This window comes from Oenanthe melanoleuca, chromosome 19, assembly GCF_029582105.1.
Source record: "Oenanthe melanoleuca isolate GR-GAL-2019-014 chromosome 19, OMel1.0, whole genome shotgun sequence".
NCBI lineage: Eukaryota > Metazoa > Chordata > Aves > Passeriformes > Muscicapidae > Oenanthe > Oenanthe melanoleuca.
The window spans coordinates 7,623,520-7,641,771 of NC_079352.1; the positions used below are offsets into that span (position 1 = coordinate 7,623,520).

General features: G+C 56.1%; 2 protein-coding genes across 3 annotated transcripts; both read left to right on the top strand.

Moving 5' to 3' along the window:
* The first annotated feature begins 2,815 nt into the window (after positions 1-2,815).
* LOC130261117 (fibrinogen-like protein 1-like protein) lies at positions 2,816-10,347 on the top strand. Its single transcript, XM_056507034.1, has 4 exons — positions 2,816-3,196; positions 4,912-5,055; positions 6,951-7,013; positions 9,279-10,347. Exons 1-4 carry the CDS (start codon positions 3,193-3,195, stop codon positions 9,911-9,913), a joined length of 846 nt encoding a protein of 281 aa, XP_056363009.1. The 5' UTR covers positions 2,816-3,192; the 3' UTR covers positions 9,914-10,347.
* An 814-nt stretch (positions 10,348-11,161) lies between these two features.
* On the top strand, positions 11,162-13,983 carry VPS37D (VPS37D subunit of ESCRT-I). 2 transcript variants are annotated; one of them, XM_056506633.1, is made up of 5 exons: positions 11,162-11,405; positions 12,250-12,421; positions 12,924-13,006; positions 13,130-13,264; positions 13,346-13,983. In XM_056506633.1, exons 1-5 carry the CDS (start codon positions 11,286-11,288, stop codon positions 13,613-13,615), a joined length of 780 nt encoding a protein of 259 aa, XP_056362608.1. In that variant the 5' UTR covers positions 11,162-11,285; the 3' UTR covers positions 13,616-13,983. The 2 variants fall into 2 exon arrangements, with proteins under 2 accessions (XP_056362608.1, XP_056362607.1); XM_056506632.1 differs by having other exon boundaries at positions 13,130-13,983.
* Positions 13,984-18,252: the final 4,269 nt, after the last annotated feature.

Consider the following 18,252-nt stretch of genomic DNA (forward strand, 5'->3'; position numbering starts at 1 on the left):
TGTTCCCAGGAATTTCTCTGTCTTCTGGATCAAAATGCTCTCCAGACAAACACTTTGTGGGGAGCTGTTCTTACCAGAGGGTCCAGGAAGCTCCTTAACCTTCCCAAGTCAAATTTAAGAAGATCTATCCCTTCCACCTTCTTCTTCTGTGTTGGTTTCTGATCAGACTTTTTTTCATTGCACAGTTTCACCCCTGCTGTTCACAGCAATCCAGGGTCAAGCTGATGTTCCCACCAAACTTTCCATCCTGTGGAAATCAAGCAGGCCTTGATGGACAGAGGCATCCAGACCTCTCCAAGATGATGGATCCCTGGGTTGCCAGGATGAGAGAAAATAGCCTCAGGTTGCATGAGGGCAGTTTTAGATTAGATATTAGGAGACATTTCGTCATGGAGAAGGTTGTCAAGCACTGGAACTGCCCAGGGACAGTCACCATCCCTGGAAACATTCAGGAAACATGGGAATGTGACACTTGAGGACATGGTTTGTTGGTGAACACAGTGATGCTGGGCTGACTGTTGGATTCACTCATCATAGAGATATTTTCCAACCTTAGTGATTCTGTGATTCTTTGATCAGGCTCCATCTGAACCCTCCAATGTCACCTCTGCCAGCCTGGGGGAGGTTGGGAGCCAGGGGGAGCTGAGGAGGGGATGTTTGTCCTGCCAGCTCCTGGCACAGTGCAAAGGGCTGAGGGTGGGCTCTGTGTGAGGCAGTGCATCCAGCATCCTGGACAGAGACTCAGGGCAGAGGGCAGGGATGGAAATACTCCATGGCAGGGATGTCAGCAGTCCCCCCAGGAAATAAACACCCACAGAGTCTAAATCCATCCAGAAAAAGTGGACAGAGAGGGGCTGGAGTCCCCCACTGTGCTCCCAGTGTGGCTCAGATGAGGACTGGAGGTCAGGGCTGAGTTTAAAGTGACCTCAGGAGCCCAGGGGAAGGTGCTGGGTGGGACAGGGCCATGACAGCTTTTAACCCTGAAAGCACAAATCCCCCAGCTGGGCTGGGCTGTGTGGGGCCAGTGCTGAGATTTCAGGGCTGGGGAGGGGAGTGTGCAGAGAAGTGGAGACACAGGGTGGATCAGGATCAGGGGATCTCTGGGTGCCTCTGGTTTGCCTCAGTGCCAAAACAGTGAAAACTTGAATGGGCTGTTCAGGGAATCTGGGTCAGTTCTGAATGTCAGGAAATGGAGGGCCCATCACTTCTCTTCTTTTTATTTTTTTTTTTTTTTTTTCATCTTTGAACACATTCAGGCTGATTTTTAAAAATCTAATTTCCATTCCTTGCCCTTGTGTGTGCTGGCTCTCATGACCCTGTGCACCTCCAAGGAGAGTCTCACAATCACAGGGTGATGGAACAGTTTAGGCTGGGAGGGGCTTCTGGAGACCCTCTGGTCCAAACCATGCTCAAGCAAGTCCTTGTCCAGTCAAGCCTTGGACACCTCTAAGAAGAGAAATCCCACAGCCTCTCTCTGGGCACCTGTCCCAGTATTGGATCAAGCTCATGTTAAAGCAAACCTCTATTTCTAACCTGAGTTTCCACCTTCCAGCTTAGATCCATTGCTTCTCATCCCACCTCCTTGAGAATCTGGCTCCATGTTCTCTGTGTCCTCCCATAAATTGGTTTATGTCAGCAATAAACTCCTTCTGTGCCTGCTCTTCTCCAGGTGGAGCAAACCCAGTTCTCTCCAATTCTCTGACATGTCCTGAGCTCCAGGACTCCAACCAGCCTGGTGCCCTCCAGACTTGCTGCATTCTGTGTCTTACGGTGAGGGATCCAAAGCAGTCAGTGCTCTGAGGATCCTGACTCCCCCTGCTCCCCACCCTGCTCTGGGCAGCCACAGGATCCCACCTCAGCCTGGACAATCCCATCCTTCCCAGCATCTCCCCACATCCCAGCTGTCCTGCTGCTCCTAGCTGGATCCTTCTGGAGCTGAAGCTGCTGCTCTGCACAGGGGAGCCCCACACAGCCCTCCACTGTGGAAATGAATAATCCCTTCCCTCACCCTCCTGGCTCCATTTTCCCAGATTTTTCAGCAAACAGACCTGTGGCTCTTCCAGCATGGAACATTGATCAAGGCCAGGTCACACAGGGCTTGGAGCAACAGGGTCTGTGGACACCTGGATGTCCCTGCCCACAGCAGGGGGATAGAGCAGGATGATCTTTGGAGAAACCTTCCAACACAAACCTTTCCAGGATCTTGTGTTTCTATGAAATACACTGAGCAGGAGCTGGGGGCCAGGATAGAGCTGGGCATTTGGAGAAATCCTCTCTGTGACCTTTCCCCTGCCTGCTTTGCTCATCCCAATCTTCACATGGGCCACAGCTTCCTGTAAAACCTGGAGGGTCCATGACCACTGCCCACACTGCAAGGACACAGTCTGTGACAAAATCCCTGCCTGTGCAGCCCAGGGTGGCTGCTGGGCTACAGGAACCCTCCTAACTGAGAGCTCTGCAGGTTTCCATCCCTGGGAAAAGGGAGGTCTGGCATTTTCTATACACATTCATGGTGTGAGCACTCCTAGAACAGAGAGGGGCTTGAAGTGAGACCATTTCACATCAGAGGCACTTCATGATGCACAAACCCCCTTGTGACTGCTGCAAGGGCCACCCTGGTGTGCTGGGGCAGCACAGGGGGCAGGGCAGGGGGGCAGGAGGCACTGGAGTGGAACTTTGTCAAGTTCAGGGCACACTTTCCCAGGAACACTGGAGTGCCTCTTCCCTGAAGGGTCTGTGGGGTTCCCAGGGGCTGCTGAGCTCAATGTCAACCCTGCAGAGAGTGACTTATGCCTGGTGTTTGATTTCCATCCAGGAGGTGAAGGCCATTGGGGTATTTACTCACCAGTTGAGCTCTGTGGAGATGCCCCAAGAACGTCATGCCTGGGGAAACACTGCACAGTGAACTGTGGTTATTTTAAGGCAATTGCTTATTGGCACCAAATTATTTGCTTTGCCTCTGAAGAAAGCTCTTCACCTGTGGGACACACAGATTTCTTTGTGCAAGGACTGGTCACTTGATGGTGAAGAGCAAATAAGCCCTAAGCCCCTGGTCCTGCTGCCAACCACAGGCCAGGTTTGGGTCTCCTGCCTCCACCCCCTCACCTGCTCAGCCTTATAACTTTGAGGCTGGGCACCCCTGCAGCCAGGCCAAACCAGCCAGCTCTGTGCTGCACAGGGTCCAGAGACAGCATGGGTGAGTGTGGGGTGGGAGGGATGGGGTGGGGTGGGATGGGATGGGATGGGATGGGATGGGATGGGATGGGATGGGATGGGATGGGATGGGATGGGATGGGATGGGATGGGATGGGATGGGATGGGATGGGATCGGATGGGAGGGGATGGGATGGGAGGGGATGGGATGGGATGGATGGGATGGGATGGGATGGGATGGGATGGGATGGGATGGGATGGGATGGGATGGGATGGGATGGGATGGATGGGAGGGGATGGATGGGATGGGAGGGGATGGCACCCTGTGTGTGGCTGCAGGTCACAGGGTACCCCAGCACTTTGCAGGGTCTGTCCTCCCCACACCCTGGGTTTCCTGGAGTCCATCACCTGGTCAGTGCCTGCTCTGCCCTGGGCTGGGAGCTGGGGCAGGAGCCTGCATGCTCTGCATGTCCAGGTTGTACCAGTGTGACCCTGGAGTGCCACACAGACCATTTTATAGTTTAGTATTTACCATTCTTTGCAATTTTCAGTTCCCCAAGGAAAGTGCTAATACTCTAGACTAGAAAAGGGATTTTTTAGATTTTCCTGTAAGTGTGATATTGAATAGGTACCCAGATCTGGAGGTCAGATGCTCAAAAGCACATTGCTGCCCCCAGCAGAACACCCACAAGAGGCTGATCCTCCTCCTGCATCTCCTCCCTGTGCAGAGTTTTCATGGCCAGTCCCAGGGGAAGGGCTGGCAGTGAGGAGAGCATTTCCTCCCTGGGGGCCTCAAGGAAAAATGTCTTTAATCATGCCCCTAAACACAAGTATATCAACACACCAAATGTTGTGTAGGAATTGAGAAGTGGATCAGTTGGACTGAAGTGTGTTTGCTGTAAAGCTGTAACCAGCATGAATGGTGGGACATCTCTGAGCATTCCCAGAAAGGGATGTTGGTCTCCAGGGTGGCTGCAATTCCACCCAGCAGTTCCAGGCTGGCATCCACGATTATTTTCCTTCTCAGGCATCCCAGAGGATGGTGCCAAACCCAGGTGCCCCTGGGAAATGCAATAGGTGTTGGTTCTGCTTGGTTTTGAACAGAGAGGGCCAATCTGTGTCGTACCAGAACAGAATTGCCCATGGGCAGCATCTCCACAATGTCCTGCTCTTTAGGAATCATTATAAACTTTCTGTTATTTTACTTAGCTTGAATACTGCAAAAACTGTGCTGGTTTTCCCTAGTGCTCTGAACCAGAGCAGAGCAGACCAGCTGTCCACACATGGAAATTTTACGTAGCCACATAATCAGAGAAAAGAAATAACTCACCCCAGACCTGACTCCTGCAGGTCTGTGCTGCCTTTCTTTCACACAAGGCTCTGCCTGTGGCTCATTCCCACCCAGGCCAGTCCCAGCTCAACCCCCATCAATGTGCCATGGCAGCTGGGAAGAAAGGGGATTCCTCCCTCTGTGTTTGTTGTCTCTAGTCCTGAGTCTTGAATTTTATAGGGATTTCTGACTATGGACACTTTGGGTTTGGACCAGGTTTCAGCATTTTTTGGTCTCAAATACCACTACAGCAGGCACCACCACCTCTAATGTGCATATGGCAGCTCATCTAGATGAACTCTTCTACATGGGGCTCATGGCTGACAGAGCTCTACACAGTTTTATTTTCCTGTTTTACTCTGAATGGAATTACTGGTTTTCCAATAGAAGACTCATGACCTCTTCCTTCCAATCTCTTCCCATTTTAGCTACCCAGTGCCTTTGTCTCCTACTTTTGACCTGCCTGCTGGCCCTGGCAGCATCTTTTCCTGATGTTGACATAAGAAATTTGTACCTGCTCAATGGCACCATGGATGACATTATGAATGCTCCCCCACAGCCCTCCCAGCTCGGTGAGTATGACCCCCCAAGCAAGGTCCTGCTCAGTCAGATCCTCAGCAGCCTGCCCACACCTCTGGGAATAATCTGAGAGTTATTAATGACCTGAGAGTGTCTGACTGGGACAAGAGTAGCCTTAGGGTGCCCCTCTGCTTGCTGCCTGCCTCATCTCCTGCATGGCATGAAGTTCTTCTGTCCATAAGGGACAGAATAGCCCAAATCTCAGAGCTCACAGGATCCCAGGAGAAAGGACAATTTGGCCTCATGGCAGCAAGACCAAGCCCAGGGTCTTGTGGGCCATGTGCTCTTCCCTGGAGAAGAAGGGTTAAAGATGCTCTCAGTGTGTTTTTGAGACATGGAAAACAGTTCCCATCTCTGGAAATCACAAGGTCAGTGGAGAGCTGAGTTCAAGGAAGGCCTCAACACAAAGAGGAAATAAATGAAGTTAATATAAAGAGTTTAAGCAGTGGCACTGGCACAGGCAATCAGCCAGGTGATGGCACAGAGTAACCTGCAGGTACCAGGGTGTGTAGGAGCAATGAGGAAGCCTTGAAGGAATGCTTGGGAAAAAGCCAGGGGCTGTGGGTGGGATGTGGCAGGACAGAAAGAGCTGGTTCCCTTCCAAGGGAGGAGGAAGTGTGCTGAGCAGAGGAGCTCAAGGTCCAAGTTTGGTGCTGGTTCCAGATCAGCTGTCAGGAAAGTGCCAGCACAGGGAGCACCGTGACTGAGACAAGAGTTCAGCAAGAGCTGCAAGTCTGAGTAGAGAAGGAATGTGTGCTCTGGGCTCCACAGGAACATGGTGTGATTTTGGGGTTGTCTTGTGCAGGGCCAGGAGTTGGACTTGATGACCTCTGTGGTTTCTTTCCAACCTGGGATATTCTATGGTTTTGTGATCTCTCACCTACAGCACCGTGCTCTGAAAACATCAGCAGCATGCTGGGTGAGCAGGGAGGCATTCCAGAAAGGACAGGCCAGCACTCCAAAGCCTTGATTTGGAGAGGAGTGCTTCCAGAGGGATGGGTGTGAAGGCAGACAGGAGCAGAGGCAGGTGCCTTACAGCACAAACATGAGTGAACAGCTCCATATGGCTGTAGGAAAAGTAAATGCCACGCTAGGAAAGTCCTCCAGACCATGTCACATGAGGGTCTCCCACTCCACACAGGCTCAGGTTGTAAATAAAGTCAAAGGGAGTCCAAAAGAGAGTCAATATCAAAATTCAGAAAGTCAGAAGTCTGGCAGGCAGACTATGTCAGGAATGGGCTTACACAGAGTGCAAGAGCCTTAAGGTAAGCACAAGGAGGAGGTGAGTGCCAGCTGAGACTGAGGCAGGGAGCCTCAGTTTGGGGATGTCAGAGCAGCAGCTGCAGGGTTAATTGCCTGTTTCAGAGAGGGGACAGGAATGGCTTTTGTGATTCCATGAGCCTGTGACTCATCCCTCTGTTTTACAGCCCTCAGTGGATACAGAGACATCCTTTAATTGCATTAACTGATTCTAAACCATCCTCTCTTCCAGCACACCCTTCAAATCCCCTTGTGAGCAGACAGCTCTCCCAGCTCCTGACCCCTCAGCTGCTTTTCCTGTGGCTGCTCTCACATTTCTTCCCCCTCTTTAATCCCTCTTCTTCCCAAGTCCCAAGTGCTGCTGCTGCACTAACAGCCAGTGTTGCCACCACCATTAGGGTTTTTCCCTGCACAGTATGACCCAAATCCTTTCCACCAAAAGAGCATCAGCCTCACTCTAACACCGTGTAAATTCCCCCAGCTTGCCGATGTCAGAAATCGGTAAATTCCTCTGGAATCAGGAACAGGAACAGAAAAACCTGGAATGTCACCTGGAGGAGACTGAGCTCTCCTACAGGCAGGGCCCTGCCAGCTGTGCGGGCTCAGAGCTGTTCTGTGTGTTCTGCAGGTGACGGGGACGGACACGTGCGGCAGGTCCGGGACACGGCGCACCGCGCGCCCGCCGGCCACGGTGAGTGAGAGTGAGAGTGAGTGAGAGTGAGTGAGTGTGGGTGTGGGTGTGAGTGTGAGTGTGAGTGTGAGTGAGTGAGAGTGTGGGTGTGAGTGAGTGAGTGTGAGTGTGAGTGAGAGTGAGAGTGAGTGTGAGTGTGGGTGTGAGTGTGAGTGTGAGTGTGAGTGTGAGTGTGAGTGTGAGTGTGAGTGAGTGTGAGTGTGGGTGTGAGTGTGAGTGAGTGAGAGTGTGAGTGTGAGTGTGAGTGTGAGTGTGAGTGTGGGTGTGAGTGTGAGTGTGAGTGTGAGTGTGAGTGTGAGTGTGAGTGTGAGTGTGGGTGTGAGTGTGGGTGTGAGTGTGGGTGTGAGTGTGAGTGTGGGTGAGTGTGAGTGTGAGTGTGGGTGTGAGTGAGTGAGTGTGAGTGAGTGTGAGTGTGGGTGTGAGTGTGTGTGTGAGTGTGAGTGAGTGTGAGTGTGAGTGTGGGTGTGAGTGAGTGTGAGTGTGGGTGTGAGTGTGGGTGTGAGTGTGGGTGTGAGTGTGAGTGTGAGAGTGAGTGTGGGTGTGAGTGAGTGTGAGAGTGAGTGTGAGTGTGGGTATGAGTGTGAGTGAGTGTGTGAGAGTGTGAGTGAGTGTGAGTGAGTGTGTGTGTGAGTGAGAGTGTGAGTGAGTGAGAGTGTGAGTGTGAGTGTGAGTGTGAGCGAGAGTGTGAGTGTGAGTGTGAGTGTGAGTGTGAGAGTGAGTGTGAGTGTGAGTGTGTGTGAGTGTGAGTGAGTGTGAGTGTGAGAGTGAGTGTGAGTGTGTGTGTGAGTGTGAGTGAGTGTGGGTGTGAGTGTGAGTGAGTGTGAGTGTGAGTGTGAGCGAGAGTGTGAGTGTGAGTGTGAGTGAGGGTGAGTGAGAGTGTGAGTGTGAGTGTGAGTGTGAGTGAGTGTGAGTGTGGGTGTGAGTGTGAGTGTGAGTGTGAGTGAGTGTGAGTGTGAGCGAGAGTGTGAGTGTGAGTGTGAGTGTGAGTGTGTGAGTGTGAGTGTGTGTGAGTGTGAGTGTGAGTGTGAGTGTGAGAGTGAGTGTGAGTGTGTGTGTGAGTGTGAGTGAGTGTGAGTGTGAGTGTGAGTGTGAGTGTGAGTGAGTGTGAGTGTGAGTGTGAGTGTGAGTGTGGGTGTGCCCGTCCCCGCTGGCCCCGCGCGGCCTCCCGGGGCTCTCTGACCCTCAGCCCCGTGCGCTGCCCCTCCCAGGGCCGCGCTGCTCTCCAGAGGGGCTGCAGAGCTGGCACAGCCTCAGGGCGCTCTGCCACCAGCTGTGCCCTCTCCAGAGGGGCTGCAGAGGTGGCACCGCCTCAGGGCGCTCTGCCACCAGCTGTGCCCTCTCCAGAGGGGCTGCAGAGGTGGCACCGCCTCAGGGAGCTCTGCCACCAGCTGTGCCCTGGGCTCAGTGCTGGCTCAGCTGCTGCTGCATGGGGAATTTTCCAGAGGAAGGTCCCAACTGGAAAGTGATGCTTCATTACTGGGAAGGGCTGATTAGTCATTTAACTATTTTCACTACACAGTTGATGAGAAGACTGGGTCTGACAGAATTACTGAACTGGCTGGGTCAACATTAGCCCATAAGGCCAAAGGCAGGTCCTGCCTGGTGGGGGTGACTGGTGACAGAGGGACTGGCAGTGGGGCACATTCCTTTCCCTGTGTAGGTAAATTCAGCTGTTTGTATGAGGTGTGGATATTCTGGAGCATGGAAAGGCCATAATCAAATCTAACAAGTCAGAAGTCTCTAAAGACCTACTTGGGTAAGGCCAGAAAACAACAATGACTTTGCCCTGTTGAGATCCCAAGGGCTGATTTAATTGCTAGAGATATGGATGTCATGATCACCCTCTGTCTGGGGCAAGGTGCTAAACCTTTGTGCTGTACCAGCAAGTGACTTTGCCCCCCAGATTGGAATTTGTCTGTGGTGAGGCATCATCTTCGTGTACATCATTGTCATGTACATAATTTTCATGTACATCATTGTCATGTACATCATCTTCATGGCACAGGCAAATCACTGAGGCTGAACCCACCCAGCCATGCCTGGCTTGGTCTCACCAGACATTTTTGCAGCATCAGTTTGAATCCAGTCTAAGGAAGATGTGAAGCTCAGCACTTACACTGATCATGTGAAGATTTTGATTTACTCTTGTAAGTAAATCAAAATCAGGCACGGCAGGAATACAGCCTAGGAATGTGTGTACAATGATGCAGGCAGTAAGGAAATGCCCCACCTTTAGGGGATTTAATAACCAGCTCTTGTCTCCAGCCTCAGCCTGGCCCAAGGACTGCAGTGAGATTCCCCGGGGCAGCCACAGCGGTGTGTACATCATCCAGCCCAAGGGGCTGCACCACCTGGTGGTGTACTGCGAGATGAACGTCACCCACGGGGGCTGGACCGTCATCCAGAGGAACCAGAGGGACACTCCTGTCACCTGGGCCGAGTCCTGGAGCACCTACAAGTTCGGCTTCGGCAACGTGCGCACCGAGTACTGGCTGGGCACCGAGTACATCCACCAGATCGCCAAGCAGAAGGTCTACCAGGTCCGGTTTGTCATCCAGGACTCTGCTGACACCTTCAGCTTCGCAGACTACAACCTGTTCAGCGTGGAGGATGAGACCATGGGCTACAGGCTCAGGCTGGGCTCCTACAACGGCACAGCTGGGGATGCCATGACCTCGGACAACCCCAACAACATGCATGACAACATGAAATTCTCCACCAAGGATCGGGATCAGGACACCTACAGCAAGAACTGTGCCTACAGCTACGAGGGGGGGTGGTGGTACTCGTCCTGCTACTCTGTGCGGCTGAATTACAAGGGTGGCATGACGTGGGGCAACCTGTGCAAGGGGAACTGCAAATCCTCTCTTATCCTCATCAAACCAGCTTCATACTGTTAGTGCTTCCTCCTCCTGTCCACAGTGGGCACTCTGCAAAGGCTCTGCATGGCCACAGAGTGTGAGCCTCTCTGGAGCAGAGCTGGGAGCACCAGGGTAGCAGGGCTTTAGTGAAATGCCACTTTACAATCCCCCACTCCAATTGCAGACTCCCCTCTGCTCAGCTCCATGCTCCATTCCCCTGTGCTTGCCAATGATTCCTTGTTATTATGTGCATAATCAAGAATTTAAAAAACACTTATGAAATTTGTGGATTCCACGTGTACCTTCTCTGTAGGAGGAAGATGCACAGCCCTGGAGTTACATCAGTTTCCTTGCTGTCTCCAGAGCTCACAGAAAGCAAAAAAGCTGCATGCCCCAAATTTCATGTACTCTGAGCCCCTCTGCAGTGTTTGATAAAGCATCCAATAAACATGCTTGCTTGAGCTCATTCTTCAGTACTGATATCTGTTCTGTACCTCAGATCTTGTCCCCTGGGACCCAAGAAATCCCATGTCAGGTGCCAGGACTGGAGTCTTCAGGCTTATCATAGATTCACACCCTGATTTGGGTTGGAAGGGACTTTAAAACCCATCTCATTCCAAACCCCCGGCCATGGTAGGGACACCTTCCACTAAACCAGGTTACTCAGCCTGGAGAGAGAAATCCTTGAGTGTTTCTCATGCACGTAAGAAAATTAAACCGATACACTGTGATAAAGGCCCCGTGATCTGCAGAATACACACTTTTGGGCACTTCTTTACATTGTAACCTAGGACACCCAGTGACAGAGAGCCCCAGTGACAGGGAGCCCCAGTGACAGGGACCCCTCCGCTGCCACCTCTCCTGAGTCAGTGGGTTACAGGGCTCCGGGCTGTGACAGTGGCTGGCTGTGCTCACAGAGGATGCTGGGTGTGCACAGAGAGTGCAGGGTGCTCACAGAGGGTGCGGGGTGAGCACAGAGGGTGCAGGGTGTCACAGCAAGTGCAGGATGCTCACAGAGGGTGCAGGGTGCTCACAGAGGGTGCGGGGTGCTCACAGAGGGTGCAGGGTGTCACAGCAAGTGCAGGATGCTCACAGGGGATGCGGGGTGCTCACAGGGGGTGCGGGGTGCTCACAGAGGGTGCGGGGTGCTCACAGGGGGTGCAGGATGCTCACAGGGGGTGCGGGGTGCTCACAGCAGTTCCAGGGTTTCGGGCAGGAGCAGCGGCGGTGTCCCCGGCCGGGGCGGTGCGGGAGCGCTCCGCGCTCCGCTGCGGCTCCTTTAAGAGCGGCGGGGGCGGCGCGCTGCGGGGGCGGGGGGTCCCGGTCCCGATCCCGATCCCGATCCCGATCCCCATCCCCATCCCGATCCTCATCCCCATCCCGATCCCCGGCCCCATCCCGGTCCCGGCCCATGTCCCGGCCGGCGCCGCCCGGCTCCCCGGGCCGGCTCGGGGCGCTGAGCACGGCGCAGCTCCGCGCTCTGCTGCAGGACGAGCCGCGGCTGCAGCGCGCCGCCCGCCTCTGCAGGAAGGTACGGCGGGGCCGGGGGGCCGGGGGGGCCCGCAGCCGGCACCGCGGAGCTGGCACGGAGCAGGGGGACAGCCCGGGCTCGCTGCTCCGGGGCTGTCCCGGTGCGCACGGCGGAGCCGCCCTGGCACTGCGGGTCCGGGCATCTCCCGCCGCCCCGGCTCCACCGCACGCTGCCTGATCCTGCCGCCCGTCATCCCGGGGGCTCCAGGGGAGCCGCAGAGTCCGGCGGGGCGGGGGAGCCTCGGCTCGGGCATCCCGACCGCGGTTGCGCGGGCTCCCGGTGCTGGTGGCTCGGGCCACCAAAGCCATGGCCACCAAAGCCATGGCAACCGAACCCACGGCCACCAAAGCCCGTCCCCTGCCGCCGCATCCCCCAGGTCTGCTGAGGCCCCGGCTCTCCGCCCGCCCTCCAGCCCGGTCTCATTTTCCGCAGCCGGCTGAGCCCCGCGCTGTGCCGGCTCCGCTGCAGGTTTTTGTAGAATCGCTCTCGGCCCGATGGCAGCGGCCTCCCCAGGTGCCCGAGTGCAGGCGGTGTGTGCGCAGCGAGGGCAGGGTGCGTTCCCTCCCGTGCCGTCCCTGTGCTCTGCCGAGCCATTTCCCCGCAGAGGGGCTGGGCAGCCGGCGCTGGGCTTTGCCACGGTCAGGTTTAGCCACGCTGCATAACCCGGCTCCATTCCCGGGGGATGCACCCCCTTTCCAGGCAAAGCAGAGGGATGGAGACAATGCAGAAAAAGGGGTTTACCCCCGGATGGACACGGACCCCCACCCAGCGAGGTGCTGGATCTGACTGGTCCTGCCCATTTCTCTCACTGCTGACACACACGGCCCCAATCCCGTTCCCACAGTTCCAGAGTCTCCAGCTGGAGCGGGAAACGTGTTTGGCTTCAAACTGCACCCAGGCCAAGGTGAATCTGTCCCTGCGCCCACGGCTGGAGGACGGGAAGGCTTCCCTGGCCATCAAGTACCAGGAGCTGCAGGAGATCCGGGAGGTGTGCTGGGACAAGCAGCAGCGCCTGGGTGAGTGGGGTGACCCGAGGGCTGAGGCACAGCCTGGCACACCCAGAGCAGCCCCTGTTAATACGGTCTGGGTGGGCTCAGCATTCTTGAACCTGCCCCAAGGAAATTGTTCACTCATGATCAGGAGTGCTGGGGGATGATGTTCCAGTAAATCATTAGCTGGGACCAGTCACAGAATCACAGAATCATTGGGGCTGGAAGGCACCTAAAGATCATCTCATTCCACCCTCTGCTGTGGGCAGGGACATCTCCTAGACCAGGTTGCTCCAAGCCCAGTCCAACCTGGCCCTGAATGATTACAAGGATGAGGCATCCACAGCTTCTGTGGGCAGCCTGTGCCAGGGTGGGATGGAAGCCGTGGTGTGCAGGTGGCTCCAGGGATGTGTTTGGGGTGTTTCAGTGCAAGGAGGGGGCACCTGATGTTTGGGGATGGGAAAGACAGCAACCCCAGCAGTGGGGGTATCCAGGGGAAGGCTGGCAGCCCCATTCCCTTCTGACACAGAGACCTACCTGGAGAAGTGGAGCCCACAGAGCGCCCTGGGCCAGCTCCAAGCCAAGCTTGATGCCTCCGAAGCAGAGTCAGAGGTGAGTTAGCTGAGACCCCTGAGCTGTTGTCCCTTCCTTACCATGCCCTCCCGTATGCCAGGGCCTGCAGAAGAGCCCTGGATCCAGGGGGTGCTCCTTCTAGTCCCCCTGCCCATCCCACAGGAACAGATAAAGCAGTTCCTGACCCAGGAGCTGCCCCTCGAGTCCTTTCTGGAGTCCTTCTGCCAGAGCCGCACGCGCTCCCACATCTGCCGGACGCAGCTGGAGAAGCTGCAGGAGCTGCTGCAGAAGGAGCAGGTGGGCAGGGACCCTGTGGGCACTGCGGGGTGCCCAGGTGCCCCAGCTGGCATGGCACCAGCCCGCCTCGCCCCGTTGCAGAGCGGAGTAGCCCCCAAAGCCTTTGATCTCTCCTACGGCTTTGTGCCCGCCCTCCTCATCCCCTCGGAGGCTGCTGTGCCCTTTCCCGTGCCGGCTGCTCCTCCCAAGCACCATCTGCCAGCCCTGGCACAGCAGCCGGCCTCTCCCAGCTCCGAAATTCCCAGCCTGGGCTCTCCCCTGCGCCTCGTTGGACACATCCCCCTGCTCAGCCCCCAGCCTGGCCACAGGCAGCAGCCACAGCACCAGGAGCAGGAGCCTCCCCACCGGTAGCAGGGCAGGGGTGGGGCTGTCCCTGCTCCTGTGCCTCCACGGGGCTGTGCAGGGAACCCGGGGCTGGGGGTGGTGTGGGCACAGCTCCAGAGGGCTGCAGGGTCTGTGGGGCAGGCACAGGGTGGGTGCAGGCAGAGGGATGGTGCTTGGCTGGGGCAGGTGCCATGGCCAGGCAGGGGGTCCTGCATTTGGGGAGCTGCTGGGGGGAGGGCTCTGCATCCCCAGCAACAGGAACGGTGGCAGGAAGTGGGGGTGGGTGGCTTGTAGGGATGTCAGTGGGCTTAGCTGGGAGGGATAGCAGGGAAAGGGCACAGGAGCACTGGGTGTGCCACATGCTACCTAAATAAAGCCTCTTTCCATGCTCCGTGTGTTCTCCGCCCTTTGGCTCTGGCTGTGAACAGCAGGACGGGACAGGCAGGGAGGAAAGGGTTAACAGGGAGGTGCCTGGCAGCCAAGGAGGGCCCTCCAGCCTGAGAGCCCCCAAACCCTTCATCTGCACTTGGCTCAGGACATCCCTTCCCTGGGGAAGCTGAGAGCTCCTGCAAGGGGTGCAGGGCCTGCCATGAGTGTGTGCTCTCCTCAAGAGAGGTGCCAGGGACCAGTTTGGCCCTGCAAGTGGGGAAGGATTTTGGTGCCTCCTGCCAGCAGCAAAGCCCTCACCCCATGAGGGTTGTACCCCCTGGCCAGCTGGGCTTGCTCACAGCTTGGCAGCCACTGGTCACATCAGCCTGTTCTTGTGCCCTTTGTCATTTCTTATCCACCTCCCCCATTCTACCAGCCCTCACTGGAAGAAGTGACAGGAGGCCTGAGTTCTCACCCTGATTCATCCCAGGCTCTTCTGTTCCTTTCCTTAGTATCACACAATGGATGGTGAGTCCAAGGGCTGGTGTCCAGGGGACAGCCTGGTTCCTCCAGCTGCAGCCTCCTGGGCATCCTGGGGGGCTTGTTCCCTGCTGTGGCATGACCACTGTGCTCTTTGTTAGCTTTTGGGCTGGTTTCAAACTCTTCTTGTGCTCTCATACCCTCTTTCCCAACTGCCTGCCCAACCTGCATTGTGCCACTGGTATGGAAATCATCCCAAGCAGCAGAAGGCCCTGGCTCAGGCTACAAAACACCCCAAAATCCAGGTCATTAGCTGGCAGTGTCTGATCACCCTCCCCCAGTGAGGCTACCTGGCCTTATGCCAAAACTTCAGCTCTCATTTATGGCTAACATTCCAGTATTTCCAGTTAAAGCAGATTTAAAACTAGGATAAACAGGGGCCAGCCACTGTGGCTTTATTGGCATCTGAGGAGGTGGTAGCCACTGGAATATCTGGAGTTTCATGAGGTGGGACTTTCCTAAGTCCCACTTTGGGCTCAGCCTGTCAAGGAAAGGCTTGTTTGCCAGTCAGGCTCTGTGTGCACCAGGGCCCAGCGCCAGAGGCAATGCTGGAGCTGTCACTGCCCTGCCACAGGGCACCAGGCACAGCACTGAGGCACTGATGGTGCAGAAGGAGCCAAGCCACCCAAAAACTGCCCAAAAACCCAGGCAGTGCCTGTTCTGCATGGCTCCCAGGCTGGGCAGCCCCAGGCTGTGTCCTGTGCCAGACAAACCTCCCTGGCCCCATGCAGCTACTGAGCCCCCCCAGTGCCCCACGAGTGGCTCCCAGGGTGAGCAGCTGCCTCTGCAGCCTGGGAAGGTGAGAGTGTCCTGTGAGAGCTGCAGCAGCACAGGTGACAGTCTAAGCACCAAGGTAAGCTGTGCTGCCGTGGTCTGTCTGTCTGTCTGTCTGTCCATAGGAGCTCTGCAGCACCCCAGGTACCCAGGCCAGTTCAGGAAGCACTAGGCAGGCCCTGGCAACCCCATGGTCCTGCTGGGCTGGCCACCACCTCACTTTAGGGTGGGGAACCTTAGGATCCTTTGGGAAGCTGCCAAGCAGGTGAGCCCCTGCCCTGGGGAGGTTCCTCCCACCCTGCCCAGTTTGGAGCACACACTAGCTGGCCCCCAGGTGGGGGAATGGACACCCCAGTTGTGCTGATCCTGGCAGGGGTTCCACCCTGGTGCCCCCTGTGTCCCTGGGGAATGAGGGGTATCTGCCTGCCCACTGCCAGCTCCAGGCCCTTCACAGCCAGCTGGGACTGGGGCAAGGTCCTGCACAGGGCAGGCAGGGACACTGGCTCACAGGCAGGAGCTGACAGGGTGACCCCTCTGCCCCTCCTGCCTGCACAGTGGCTCTCCCTGCCTGTCCCTGCCCTGCAGAACAAAGTCAAGGAGGGTAAAGGTGCTCCTGCTCACTCTGGGGAGGAGGAGAGGTTGCCACTGGGTATGCACCTGCATTCATTTCTGCTGGGCCCAGCCCCATTGGCAGCTGCTGTGCAGCCAGCCCTGGGCAGGGAGCTGGGGGTGCCCCCCATCCCTGGCTCTGTGAAAGCCAGGCTGGATAAGCACAGCCCCCAGCCCAGGAGAGCCAGAACAGCTGGGAGAAAAGGGGTGCCCCCCTCCCCCAGGGAATCCTGAGCCACAACCCCCAGGCAGTGGGGTGCAAAAGGGGTGCAAACCTGGACTAGGAGCAGCCAGGAAGGGGGTGCCAGTGTGCCCCAGCTGGGGCCCCGAGCAGGCACCAGGGCTGCTGAGGGAGGTCCATTAACAATTAACTCTATTAACCAAGGAGTGGCCTCAGGGGATGCTGCTGAAGGGGGGGGAGCTGCCCCCATCCTCGGGTGCTGCCAAGCATGGCAGCCCTTCCCTGGGAGGGCAGAGCCACCAGCAGCAGGACTGGGCAGAGTTCTGCCCACACAGTGAGGCTGGGGCTGTACCAGGGGCTGTCCCCCATCCCCATCCCTGCCAGACCCACTCCTTGTGGGGTGCAGGAGGCTGATGGCCACCCCTGGTTGCTGCTCAGGACTCTGCAGCTCCCTGTTCCTGTCCCCATGTCCCCAGCCCAGCTGGCACCACTGAAGATCTGCCAGCAGCCAGGTTTGATCCCTTCCTTTCCAAAGAGCAGGCAGCTGCTCCAGGAGGAGGCCCTGATGAGGCAGTGAGACCCCACACCCCCAGCAGCTGAGGGGAGCAGCTCAGCACCCAAACCTGCAGTTATGGGGGTGTCAGCCCACAAAAAGGGGCTGGTAGGAGTGGGGGATGGGGTCTGCACTGAGGCCTCAGCACTGGGGCATCAGGCCTCACCCAGCATCTTTAAGTTTCCCTGGAGCCTCAGATTTCCTCAGCTTGTCACAGCATCAGATTACCAAATTGCTGTTAACTACTCCGATTTTGGTGTTTCCCTTTGTCTGTTGTCAGTGATTTAAGGGTGGGAATGAGCAACACCAAAGAACCCAGAAGGGGTGAAGGTGCAGGGTAGAGCAGTCCAGGCCTGGATGGGATGGGATGATGGCTGAGGCCCCACCAGCAACTCACCCTGGACTGTTCCTTCTGGTGACACACAGCTGGCAAAACCTAGTGCCAGGGGTAAGAGAGTGAAGGACAAGTATCCAACACGGACATATCACTCACAGCAAGGGAAATGTGGAGCCACAGAGCGAGGAAGTGAGGGGTAGGATGCGCCAGGATATGTGTAAAAATGGCCCCAGTGGGCTGGAGATTGAGGAGGAAGAAATGCCTGCAGTGAACATCACACTCCTCCCAGCAAAGGCCTCAGGATGCTCATGGTGACATCCCCAGCTGAAACTGCACCCCACCTCCCCCTGTGGGTACAGGGCTGTGGACAGCTGCTACTGCAGCCTGCCTGAGCTGTGCTGTAGGGACTGGATACATCCTCAAACAGGGAAAAGGACCTGGGAGTATAAGCTGCTCCCTGCTATGACCCCTGCAGATGGCTGCCTTGCCCCAGCTGCAGGAGGGTGGGCTCCTGTCCTCACAGGAACAACCCTCTGTGTGCCAGTATCCCCAGGAATGCATCCTGAGATGTAACACAGTAACATGTGTTACACAGGGAATTACTGCTCTTTATTCTCTGCTGATCTTCCAATCCTGTACAGCTCACACTCCTATCACCATCAGCCCCTGGCATCTACACAGGCTGTGCTAAAGGAAAGCAGCATAAAACCCAGTTGCTCCTGGCACCTCTCCATCAAGGAAACAACTGGGGAACAACAAGAATACAATGACACTGTTGACACAAGGAGAAAAAGGGACAGAACACTGGTATGCTGGGAGCTGCTGGGCAGTCTGTGCATTTGGACCAGCTCCAGCCACTTTCTGCTCAAGCTCCTGAAATCCTTCCCAGAGCAGAGAAGCAGTCAGGCCTGACTAGGGTAAAGGTGACACTGGGGAGTTTTAGGCAGCACTGGAGAGTTTTAGTTCCTCTGTCCAGCAGCAGGTGAGTGCAGAGGGGATGTCACCAGTGCACAGCCACTCCTGGCTGTCAGGCAGCACAAAACAGGACCTCCAGCAGCAGAGGGAAGGCCATGGTGGTCCAGAGGCCACCCTGCCCTGCTGACTGCAGCATGCCCACCCTTCCCAGCAAGGGAAACAGAACTCCCCTCCCTGCCCTCTCCTTCACTGGCTGAAGTCAGGATGTGAAACACCTGCCTGCCCTTCACCCCTACTTTCCAGCAAGTGCAAGGAATATTTACCACCCAGGCCCACCAAAAGAAAGATTTGTTATTTTGCCACCAATTTATGGCTGGATGTCTTTA